At 40.1% G+C, this 13,179-nt stretch overlaps 1 protein-coding gene across 1 annotated transcript in view; it reads right to left on the bottom strand.

The window, feature by feature from the left end:
* Nucleotides 1–13,179, bottom strand: part of KLHL3 (kelch like family member 3) — a 161,481-nt gene that overhangs the window by 94,177 nt on the left and 54,125 nt on the right. Inside the window, 1 exon segment of the mRNA XM_020991250.2 lies at nt 3,133–3,295. Within this exon segment, the coding sequence (XP_020846909.1) occupies nt 3,133–3,295 (163 nt within the window).

Below are 13,179 nucleotides of genomic sequence, written 5' to 3'. Positions count from 1 at the left end.
ACTGAGTCTGACAATGTATAATGTTCCATAGCCAAAGTCCTCCACCTTTGCAAAAAGGGGAAGGGATTACATTTTCTCATTTTTTCTCAGGGCCAAGCTCAGTCATTATAATCACACAATATTCCAAACCTCAGTTCTACTGAAGAATGACTCTGACCCTTCCTAAGTGGCTGTCCTACCACATGCCTCAATGTTTGCCAGGTTTTTTTGGCCGGCTTGGATAAAATCCCCAGCAATGAAAGCACAAAAAATATCAACTCAACCTTAAAACACCTCCTACTCTGAAGAGCCACTGATTCACAGGGTCAGCTCATTCTGATAATTCCTGGTGCCCAGGCTTCTTACGCACGTATACAAGAACCACCAATGGGCACAGATCACCCAGTGCACTGGCACTGTCTACTGACATGTCACTCAGTGACTAAATAGGCACAGAGGCCACTGGTACAGTCATAGGATCCATCCAACAGCTCAACCAGAGCTGGAGAAGTCTTTTGAAAGGATGGGCTTCTTGAAAGGCAAAACCTTAGGAGTCCTCTGGGGGAATAACAGAACTGACTTTCTCCCCTACCAACCCTTGGGAGCTAAGAGACATTTATTTGTAGATAAGAAAAGAAGGGCCCAAAGCCCAAATCTCACAGGAAGTAAGTAGAATTGCTAGGATTTGAACCCAGGTCCTGTGACTCCCAACCAAATGCTCTTTCCACTGTACCACACTGCAAAGAACACTAGTGTAAAATGAAGCAAAAGACAAGAAGAAGAAGGAGAGGAAAGATGGAATAGTTAGCAAAGCAGAGTGTACTTCCTCCCATTTCTATAGGAGATTCTCAAAATCAGCTCATGAACTAGGGGAAAGGGGAAGAATTTAATAACCTGTGTTTGGGAGAAGACAGTGATAACAGTAGTAGTAATAATAATAATAATAATAATAATAATAATAATAATAATAATGATGATGATGGAGAACAGATTAATAGATGGAAAAATAAAATGACCACATTTATATAGGACTTTTGTTTGAAAATCTCTTTATATACATTATCTCATTTAATCCTTTTATCACCATCCCCATTTCACAGATAAAGAAACTGAAGGTTCATAGGGGTTAAGTGTTTGCCCAGGATTTCACAGCCAATAAGTGTCTGAGACAAAATGTGAACTCAGGTCTTCCTGTCTCCCAGTCCAGTGTTCTATCCATTGACATCTCCAGATTAAAGTAGCAGGATCAGGTGTCCAACAAAGCATCCCCTCCTTGTTATTCTGAATACAATGCTCTTCACACCAAGCCCCATCTTCTGCCTATTTTTCTAGAGCTTCCCCACCAACCATAACCACCTGAGGAGAGTCAGAAAGACCCAGGTATGGACACTAAGAGCTGATGAGGAGAGGGAGGAGTGACCCAAGGCTATATTGCTTCAAGGAAAACAAAGCAACGTGATACACCTGGTGTGCTAGGAGGACATGGAGTACAGGTAGGAAATAGAAGGGACACAAGAGAACAGTTTTTAGAAAAAGTAAAGGAAATCGTGTAAAATTCTTGGCTACAAATAGAACAAAACCTCCACGGATGTTTGTGTCAAAACCCAGCTCAAATCCCTGCTCCTCCAGGAAGTCACCTAAGAGTGTCTAGGCCAAAGCAATCTTCTCCTTCTCAATTCCTGAAGCACTTACTTGGTAATTCTTGCTCTGTCTTTGCAATGTCACATGCATTGTTTTCATCAAAATGTTATTTATCAGGAAATTACCAAAGACATAACAGATAACTTTGATTACATGAAACTGAAAAGTTTCTGCACGGATCAAATCAATGCCCCTAGGAAAGGTAAAGAAGTAGTCCAACAGAAAAAAAAATCCTTATGTCAAATTATCTGATAAGGGCTTGATACTCACAATATATAAATGTGACCAAAAGTTAATCCTCAATAGATTAGTAAAGGATAGAAACAATTTTTAAAAGAAGAATTGTAAACTATTACCAACCACACAAAAGAATATTCCAAATCCCTAATAATAAGAGAAATGCAAACCAAAACAACCCTGAGGTTTTACCTCATACTCTACAAATTGGCAAAAATGACAGAGGATGGTAATAGTCCATGTTGGGCTGAAGACAAGCACACTGGTGTACTGTTAGTGGAGCTCTGAATCAGTATAACCATTTTGGAAGGCAGTTTAGATTATGCAGATAAAGTGATTAAAACATCCATTCCTTTTGGCCCAGAGATTCCATTACTGGGCTTGTACCCCAAGGGGGGCCATTGAAAGAAGTAAGTCCCCATACACATCAAAATATTTTTGGCAGCATTTTTTTATGATAGCAAGAATTGGAAACAAAGTAGATGCCCAATAATTGGAGAGTGGCTAAACAATTGTGGTACATGGATGTAATCAAATATTATTGTACTATGAGAAACGTTGAACGTGACTAATACAAAGAAGCATAGAAAGATGGACATGAACTGATGAAGTGTGATGTAAGCAGATGAAATAATATACCCAAAGACTACAGCAATATAAATGGAAAGTACAACCACACACACACACACAAAATCAAAAGTCAACGTTGCAAAATTTTAATGAACAAACATGGCTCGAAAGAAGAGAGAGAGATGGGAGGGCACCAGAGGTAAAAAAATCTGTACTATACATTACACGTATTTTCAGACTTTTTCAATGTTATCCTGATTTTTTATCTTGATTTTTCCCACTTCTTTTTGTCTTTAAAAACCATGATCCACTGTATGGAATACGCACAGTGAACAGAGCACCGGACATGGAGTCAGGAGGACCTGAGTTCAAATCTGGCCTCAGACACATAACACTCACTAGCTGTGTGAGCCTGGGCAAGTCACTTAACCCCAATTGCCTCACCAAAAAAAAAAAAGATATTAATAAAAATGTTTTAAAAGAGGAAATGTCATCTATCTCACATTCTATTAACTGTCACATATTTATGCCATATTTCCTTCAAAAGAAGCTCGCTTGGGGAAGAGACTAAGTTCCACACTTTCCCTGAATACCCCACAACACCTTGTTGGTTACATGGTAGGGGCTCAGTAAATACTCGGTGGTTGACCACAAAAAATTAATGACAGCACCCTCTTCCCTCCCTTCCTCAGAGCTCCCCATTACCTGCATAAGCATTGGCCTGCTGTAGGAGTTCCGTGCAGGTGTGCACATCTGCAAATGCTCTGATGCCAAGGCAGTTGGTGGGATGTAACTGAGACTGGAGAAAATCACAGCAATTTTGCCGGACATCCATTAGTTGTAACAAACTGGCTGCCGGCAGCAGCACCTGAAGGGAAGAAATAAAGGTTGCCAACTGAAAGACCTGAGGTGGACTCCTGGGATCTCCCAGACCCCGAGAGAGAATGAGAGCAATAAAATAAAAGCCCCCAACTCTCTTCCTGGCTCTCATCTGGGCCAGGAGCAAAGGAACACACCAACCAGTACTCTGGGCCCAAAGCTGCCTTCTTCTCCTGTTCTTCCTCCATTTAGGGCACACAGGGCAGGGGGAAAACTGCATAAACGCTGAGAATATTCTCAAATCAAGGGGCCTGGCCCAGGAGTAGGACATACTGACACTTACCTACCTTATAAAGGTGCTACCTTATAAAGCAGATTTTTTTAACCCAGAAAAAGACCATGCTGACTATAATGTCCATCCCCTTTGAAGCAGAGACCCCACTGCTAAGCAAGGAAGTCAAAGATTGAAAGAAAAATCTTATAAATAACAAAATATTCCTAGCATCATTTTTCATGGTAGTGAGGAACTGGAAATAAAGTGGATGCCCATCGATTGGGGAATAGCTAACAGAGACAATAAATGACATGAGGTAATGGACTATTACTAGTGCATTAATAAAGAATAGATATGAAGAATTCAAAGGGAAGACATATGAATTGATGTGGCCAAGTAAAGCAAGCCGGGCTAAGAAATCAATATATACAATAGCTACAACAAGGTAAATGGAGAAGACAACAACAAACAAACAAAGAAAAACTTCCACTAAATTATATATAATTATAACAACCAAATTTGGCCCCAGAATAGAAATGAAAGAATGCGTCTTCTTTCCCTTCTTTGAAGAGGTGGGGGATTATGGACGCAGAACACTGTATAATATGCTGTCATACTCAGTGGATGTTCTGATTAATTTTGCTGAACTGCCTTTTTTCTCTTTATTTTTTATTCTTTGCCGGATAGGAGAGGGATATATTTGGAAATGAAGGTGATATAAAAATATATCAATAAAAATAGCAAAGGGGACCACTTTTTCAGGTTTTAAGCAATACACACCCAAAGGAAAATTGAGAAATATGAGGCAAAACTCAGCTTCCGTGGGGATTGGGCAGGCCAGCCATGGCCTTCTCAGACTTCCAAGATCCCAAAGTCCCATGTTTCCTCCCATGCTGCCTCACTCTTGCCCATCTTCCACCTAGCTAATCATCTTCCTAAAGTTCCCTTCATTTCCAAAGAGCAGCTATTCTCCTCTGATAACAACATCTTTATTTCTGGGCTGGTGATCTATGGGCTGTTTCATTAACACCTGGAAGCTCTAACTGAGGTCAGCCAACTGTTTCCATCTAGGAGGGCTCTGATTATGAAAACACCTCTTTGACGGATTTATTTCCTCAGGTCACAGCACCATTTATTTTTGAACTCATTCAAATCCTGGCCATTGGCTGTTGCCTCAAATCACCCCGACCTGCCTCTCATCTGGGCAGTTCAGGCACTTAGCTCCCTGACAGATACCTGACCTCTGACCCAAGAGGAAACGATCCCTTTTTCCTTCCTTATCAGAAGCTTCCAGCTATTTAAGGCACACATTTTTTAAAAAATTTTTATTCATTCTGAATTTAAATGCAAAAAGAAAAAAAGAGAACATTCCCATGTACACAGCACAACATAAAAAGAAGATTCAATAAAAAGCCATGAATTTCCATTTCATGCTGCTTGCTTTTTTTCAAACTATGTGATACATATTGTGCATCATTTTCAAAACTACCCTGCTTTTCTATGCTTCCTTCTAAGTTTTCTTTTGTTCTCTGCTGTGCACTTGTTTTTATCAGTTCTTTCTCTGGATGTGAATAGCATCTTCCTTCATAGGTCCTTTGTAGTCGATTTTAGTATTTATAACACTCAAAACGACTCAGTTGTTCAAAGTTGTTCTTAGAACAATAGTGCTATTACTATATACTATGTTCTCTTGGTTTGCTCATTTCACTCTTCATTATTTCATGCAAGTCTTTCCATGTTTTTCTAAAATCAACCAGCTCATCATATCTTATAGCACAGCAGTATTCCATCACAATCATACATCACAACTTGCTTAGCCAATTGATGGGCATTTCCTCAATTTCCAGTTCTTTACCACCACAAAGAGCTGCTATAAATATTTCAGAACATATAGGTTCTTTTCCTTTTTCCCTAATCACCTTGGGAAACAGACCTACTAGTGATATTGCTGGGTCAAAGGGTATGTACACAGCTTTATAACTCTTTGGGCATAATTCCAGATTACTTTCCAAAATGGTCGGATCAGTTCATAGTTCCACCAACAGTGAATTAGTGTCCCAATTTTTCCACATCCCCTCCAACATTTGTCACTTTCCCCTTCTATCATTTTAGTCAATCTGATAGGTGTAAGACGATATCTCAAAGTTGTTTTAATTTACATTTCTCTAATCAATAGTGATTTAGAGCATTTTTTCATGTTTACAGTTTTGATTTCTTTGTCAAAAAACTGCCTATTCATATCCTTTGACCATTCGTCAATGGAGGAAGTGACTCGTAGTCTCACAGATTTGACAAAGTTCTTTACATATTTGAGATGAGGCCCTTATCTGAAAAACTGTCTATAAAATTTTCTCCTAATTTTCTATTTTCCTTCTAATCTTGGCTAAAATGGTTTTGTTTGTACAAAACCTTTTCAATTTAATATAATCAAAATTATCCATTTTCCACTTCACAATGCTTTCTACCTCTTGTTTATTCATAAATTGTTCTCCTACCCGTAAGTGAGATAGGTAACATGTTTTATGTTCTTCTAAATTTCTTATGATATCTCCCTTTATATCTAGGTCATATACCCATTCTGATCTTATTTTGGTAAATAATGTAAGATATTGATCTATGCCCAATTTCTGCCAGACTTCTAGTTTTCCCAACAATTTTTACCAAATAATAAATTCTTATCCCAAAAGTTTAAATCTTTTTATTTGTCAAACACAAGGTTACTGTAATCATTTGCTACTGTGTATTGTATGTCTGCTCTGTTCCACTGATCTACCTTTTCTGTTTCTTAGCCAGTACCAGATAGTTTTGTTTCTTGTTTTTTGTTTTTCATAATTACTGTCTTAAGATCTGGTACTGCTAAACATCCTTCCTTTACACTCTTTTTCATTATTTCCTTTGCTATTCTTGACCCAAGGCACTACTTTCTCAGTGTTTACCTTAATTAAGCCAAGCACAGGCTCCTTTCACATATCACCTGCTCCTAAAGTAAGGTGTTTAGGCTCCCAGGAAATCCTAAACACCAGGTAGAGCATCTCCCTCACTGTCCTGCGGTTATGCCTATAGAGGCAGTGCAAATAAAGGAGAGAGTGCTGGCCTTTGGAGAGACATGGATTCATATCCAGCCTCTGACACTTACTCGTCCAGTAATTCTCAGCCAGCCTCTGAGCCTCACAGACTCAGTTTCCTCATCTGTAAAATGGCAATAACAGGGCCTACATTACAGGGTTTTTGTGAGTATCAAATGAGATTCAGTATGCAAAGTGCTTTGCAAACCTCAAAGTGGTTTCCAGCTGTTGTTTTAGCGGTCATACAGCAGTCTCCTCTGCCTTTGCCCCCTTCTCCCTCTCCTTTTCCCCTGTGCCCCAGCAGGATAGCCATCAATCAGCAGTGTGTCCTTGGGTTTTTCCTAAGTCGCTGATCCATTCCAAGTGGACACAGCCAGTCATGGAATCTGCCTCCCAACCCCCACCAACCATTCCATCCCCACCAGGCAGCCATAAAACAGGAAACTCAATTAACCTGTAGGCTTGCTCAGCCTGGACACAGATTCCAAGAACAGATTAGTCTTCAGTCCTGCTGGCTAAGCTGGGATATCATTAACTATTCCTACCCCTTTTGTACAAACAGGCACACACGTGCATGCACAGAGGGGATGGGAAATCCATCTTGTTCCAAGCCCCAGAATTGTAACCACCAAGATATTTCTCCTTGATTTGGGGTATGACAGAAACAAAACTGGGCAAATCCACTTATTCTCACTAAGATAGCAATGCCCGTAAATCACTGAAAAGTAGAACAAGAACAACCTACCTTATGACACAATAAAGCTTGAGAACAGGTAAGAAGGGCGTGGAAGGAAGTGTGAAGGGATGACCTGCTGTCATTCAGAAGGTAGCATGGTGGAAAGAAAAAGGTGGGAGACCTAGAGTCCAATCCAGACTCTACCCTCTTTTGATTGTATTATCTTCAGCAGATCAGTTCAACTCTCTGACCCTTTGTTTACTCATCCATAAAATGGGGGTAATCTTACCTGCCTGGCAGCGAACTCCTGATGTCTTTTGGACAAGGACCAGCCTAGCTAAGTTCAGAAAGGCTCTTTACTAGGTTGGCCACAGAGGTAGGAAATTTTCAGCCACAACAACTTTTGAAGACAAGAGGAATGAGTTGCCACAGACATCCGTGGAAGGAGCACCCAGACCAACAACATCCCAGAGGGAAGGTCATACTTCAAGGACCTCTGATTTTGTTGGTGTGGGGGTTCCCCTGGTAGACAGTCTTCAAGTGCGTCCTCACATCTGTACCAAACGTGTGTAAAAAGCACTTTAAAATCAAGTCTTATGTAAAGGTAAAAATGCATTATTGTTAAGAGTATTCTTATTATTAAATGATCATTTCACCAAATGGTCTTGTCTGTCACTGACCTACATTCAAAAGACCACCTAAAAGTACCCGAGGGGTACTTTTTTCTCATTTTTCTATCTGTATCCATAGCACCCAGCACAGCAAAGCAGGCATGGTAGAGTGGAAAGAGTACTAGAACTGGGTTCAATTCTTCCTCAATGCATGAACTTGGAAGTCATAACTTCCCTGGGCCTCAGTTTACTCATTTACAAAATGAGGGAGTTGGACTTATATGGCTTCTGAGATTGTCCTAGACGAATGATCCTATGATCAATACCTGCTACATTTTGTTGTTTAGTCATTTTTCAATTGTGTCCGACTCTTCGTGACCCCATTAGGGGTTTTCTTTGCAAAGATACTAAAGTGGTTTGCCATTTCCTGGCCACACAGAAAGCATTTAATACATGCATGCTGAATTGTTAAAATAAATTTACATTCTAAGGAAAAAATGCTCTAAAAACCCACATGTTAGCAGTAGAGTGTAGAAATCATGTTGTGCTCATGTTCCCAAGCTCACGTGAGGCCATGTGGATTGGTAGAAAGAAGACCTGGATTTGAGCCCTGCCTCCAACCGTTTCTAGGGGATATGTGACTTAACTTCTTGAAGTCTTAGTTTCTTCATTTGTAAATTGCCTACAATAATACTTGTACCGCCTAATTCACAGAGTCTCTAGGAGGAAAAGTGCTTTGTTAAGCTACTATAGAAATGTGAATTGTTCTTATGACAACTGTCTGGAGAGGTGAATTAATAAACATTCCTTCTGTGCTCTCAGGTTACACTTTCAGTTTCTGAAATTTCTCTAGACACAGCTACCCCTGTAGTTTTCAATTTCCCTGCTGCTTAGAAATTACACTAAGGAGACAAAAATGATAATTTGGCCTCCTCATTGTATTTGGGTCTGCCTCTGCCTGAAAACATTCCCCTTGGCTGCTTCTTAAAATGAACAGAGCTGTTTCTCTAATTGCCCGTTCCCACTGTTTGATCTTTAGATGGTAATTATGAGTCAAAAGCCTTTTCTCTTCCTTGGAGGAATTTAAAAGGAAATTAGGAGGGAAAAGGATAAGATGTGTGGACTAGACTGCTAAAATAATAATAATAACAATAATAACTCATTTTATATAATGCCTTACAGTTTCCAAAACCTGTTCTTCACAACAACCCCATCAAGAAGATATAGATCATGATCACAAAAAAAAAAAGATATAGGGCATGAGTATCATTATGCCCATTTCATAAATAAAGAAACTGAGGCTCTGAGGAGTTATGGGACTTGCCTGCAGGACTCAACCACCCAGGTTGTCTGACTCCATATCTAATGTTATGGGGCCTCTTTGACAGAATCAACTCCACCTTAGTACCAAAATGGAACCTGGCCTGCACATTCCGAGGGCCAGAAATCTCGTGAAAAAGCTAATATGTCCAGGTTTGAGAAAAAATAGAGAGCAAAGTACTTAAAAGTACCTCCAGCATTTTCCCTCAGTTTTTCTGTTCTCATCTATAAAATTTAAGTACTCTGAAGCAGGGATTGTCTTGATATACACATCTGGAACATTTTTTGTTGTTGTTCAGTCATGAACAGTCGTATCCGACTCTTTGTGACCCCATTTGGGGTTTTCTTGGCAAAGATCCTAGAGTGGTTTGCCATTTCCTTCTCTAGCTCATTTTACAGATGAGGAAACTGATATAAATAGGGGTAAGTGACTTGCCCAGAGTCATACCGCTAGTAAGTATCTGAGGCTAGATTTGAAAGCAGGTCTTTCTGAACTCCAGGCCTGGCACTCTATCCACTGCATTACCTAGCTGCCCCATCTGGCACACCGCAAGTACTAACACTTCTTATCTGTTTTTGTTACTTGGTCTACAAGGGCTTCAAGAAGATTCCGCCTTCTCATCTCATCACAGATCTAGGGCTGGAAGGGACCTCAGAAGCCAGAGTCTAACCTCCTGTCACTTCACAGATGAGGATACCAAGTCACACAGGCAGTGAGTAAGAAAAGTAAGATTAGAACCTTGGCTGAATCCTGAGGCAGTACTCTTTCTACTCTAACCTCACATCCTTCCTTAAAACTGTATTGCCAGGGCAGCTAGGTTGCACAGTGGTTAGAGCTCCGACCTTGGACTCAGGAGGACCTGAGTTCAAATCTGGCCTCAGACACTTGACACTTTCTAATTGTGTGACCTTGGGCAAGTCACTTAACCCCAATTGCCTCGCAAAAAAAAAAAAAACAACAAACAAACTATGTTGCCCCCAAACTAACAGCAAGACTACAAATGGAAGAGAAAACCTAGAACTTGTGCTTTCCTGCAGGTGGTGGTTTGTTTTTCAATTAGATTCAGTTCAACAAACATTTATTAAGCATATCACTATGTGCTAGGCACTGTTCTAGTTGCTGGGAAAGGGAGAGGAGAAGACAGAACAGGACAGGAGAGGAAAGAAGAGGACAGAAGAGAAGAGGCGAGGGAAGGGAGGGGAAGAGAAAGAGAGAAGGGGAGGAGAGGAGAGGGGAGAAGAGAAGAAGAACAACCCCTACCCTGAAGGAGCTTACATTCTACCTATAAACATACATAGGTAAATACAAGGCAATTTCAGGAGGGAAATTCTTTTTTCTTTTGAGGGTAGAAGACATAAACAGGGCAGCTAGGTTACACAGTGGATAGAATGCTGGGCCTCGAGTCAGGAAGTCTCATCTTCCTGAGTTCAAATCTGGCTTCAGACACTTCCTAATTGTGTGACCCTGGGCAAGTCACTTAACCTTGTTTGTCTCAGTTTCTTCATCTGTAAAATGAGTCAGAGAAGGAAATGGTAAACCACTCCAATATCTTTGCCAAGAAAAACCTCAAATGGGGTCACAAAGAGTCAGACTAGACTGATAGAAGTGAACAACAACAACAGAAGTTATAATGGTTAAACTGTCATCCACGTGGCTTTCAGGAATGGAAGATTGCCACAGGGCAGAAATCATTTAGCTTGCTATAACGACAGTATTATAGTTCTTGGGAATGACCCCTGCCTTTAAAATACACAGCCTGCCTCCCCCCTCTATTGGCCTTTCCTCCATTTTTTGTTTGTGTGCCATTCTCCAGATCTGGCTTCCTCCACCCCCATGACAAGAAAACAGAGCAGAGGATATCCCGTCACCAAGTTTCTGTTTCCTTTAGCAAAAACAAAAGGAAGTGCCCTGCCTTGGAGTTAACCAAGTGCTGGAATTCCACAAGGCCATGTTCCATCACTCCGTTCAGAGCTCAGTGCCTGGACCACAACCTTGCTGCCCATCTGGCTGCAAGATGGGGTCTGAGCTTTCAGTCACCTCTACCAAGAGTGCTAAGGACATGAAGTCAGACACTGGGGAGGCAGCATGGCACAATGGAGTCGGATGACCTGGGTTTGCTCTGCTGGACACTGAACAAGCCTGTAGGTCCCATTCTCTCATCTGTAAATTGTTAGACTGGAGAGCCTCTGAGGGGACAACTCTGAATTGATGATTCTATAAAAGCCCTCTCTGGCATTTCCCAGCTATATAACTTTGGATAAGTCAACACCCAAAGTCACACAATTTGTGTTATCACCCTCTTCTGAAGCCTGGCTTTCCTAATCTATAAAATGGGGGTAACATTTGCATATCTCATAGGGTTATTGTAAGGAAAATACTTTCTTTGAAGATCATGATTTTACCCCAGCAGCACCAGGTAAAACCAAACGACAAATCATTTCTTCATGGAGAAGTAAACGTTCCAAAGTTGGGTAAACTACATAAGCTCTCCAGGATTTAAGTGACCAGGACACAAGGGACTCTCTAGGTCATTCAACTAACCCTAGTTCAGCCCTAGAGGTCTCAGTGCCTCCAGCTCCATCCCCTCAACGTATTTAGGGCTCCACTTGTCCAATTCTTTCTCTGAACTCTTCATGGCAGACAACTTTTGTTTTTGTATATCCCCAGTCACAGCACAGTTCTAAAGTCCTGTGTATAGAATGCCAATTAAATGCCTGCTGAATTGAATTAAATTGAATGAAGCATTATCTTTAGAGGTGCTATTAAAATGGTTATATTAACTAGGAAGAGAGAAGGAGGTCCTTGGGGCTTCCTCTAACAGTCTCCCATGATCATATTTTAGCTTTTCCAGTACTGTTTATCAGATTAGCTTAGTCCTCAGGGTCTGACACATAAGACATTTACACATAAGTAAATTTTAATGGGAGTAGGGAAGGAAATAGCAACAAAATCCCCTAGAGGTAGCACAGAGCAGGGGACACTAGAAAATAGCTGGATACTTTTTAAAAGAAAATGAAAAGTTATTGGGAAATATTTAATAAAATAAAAATATTTTTTGAAAAAGAAAATGACAAGAAATGCAAAAGGGGACAAAAACAAACAGCAATTTTGATACTGCCTCATTCAATTTCTCTGTCTCTTCATATGTGTGTATATATGGTATAGGTATATATATATATATATATATATATATGTATATATATGTATATATGTATATATATGTATATATATGTATGTGTATATATATACATGTACACACAAATATATATGTATTAAATATATTAAATACATATTAAATATATTAAATATACATATATGTATTAAAGCTATATGTAACAGTAGTTCAGTTACTTATAAAATCCTTACTTTTTTATATACTAAAATTTTGGTTTTGCTAATGATTACTAAATTCATAATTTACAAAATAGCTGGGTAATCAGGAGCCCAGGGGAAGAATGGCTTGGCACAGTCATTGCCCAGGGATTCAGAACCAATTACCTTTTCTTTTTTTTAATGATCTTTTAAAATTATCAAACATTTTCCACTTCCACTTCCACTTCCCTCCCACAAAGAGAGAGAGAGAGAAAGGAGAGAGAGAGAAGAGAAAGAGGAGAGAGACAGAGACAGAGAGCAAGAGAGAAAGAGAGAGAGAGAGAGAGAGAGAGAGAGAGAGAGAGAGAGAGAGAAGGGAGAGAGAGAGAGAGAGAGAGAGAGAGAGAGAGAGAGAGAGAGAGGGAGAGAGAGAGAGAGAGAGAGAAGGAGAGAGAGAGAGAGAGAGAGAGAGAGAGAGAGAGAGAGAGAGAGAGAGAGAGAAAGCGCTCTTAGAAATCATCTAATCCAATCTTCTGATTTTACAGATGCATACTGATCTTTGCCCTGCCTCCCTCATAGGTATACTGTAAGCATCCAAAGAGAGGATAGATGTGGTGAACAAATTTCATAAACTGTAAAGCACTATACAAATGCACTTAACCATGACATACACT

This window comes from Phascolarctos cinereus, unplaced genomic scaffold (assembly GCF_003287225.1).
Source record: "Phascolarctos cinereus isolate Bilbo 61053 unplaced genomic scaffold, phaCin_HiC Scaffold_2;HRSCAF=192, whole genome shotgun sequence".
Taxonomy (NCBI): Eukaryota; Metazoa; Chordata; class Mammalia; order Diprotodontia; family Phascolarctidae; genus Phascolarctos; species Phascolarctos cinereus.
The sequence above is the reverse complement of the archived record's forward strand: the minus strand, read 5'-3'. Positions and strand labels throughout refer to the sequence as shown.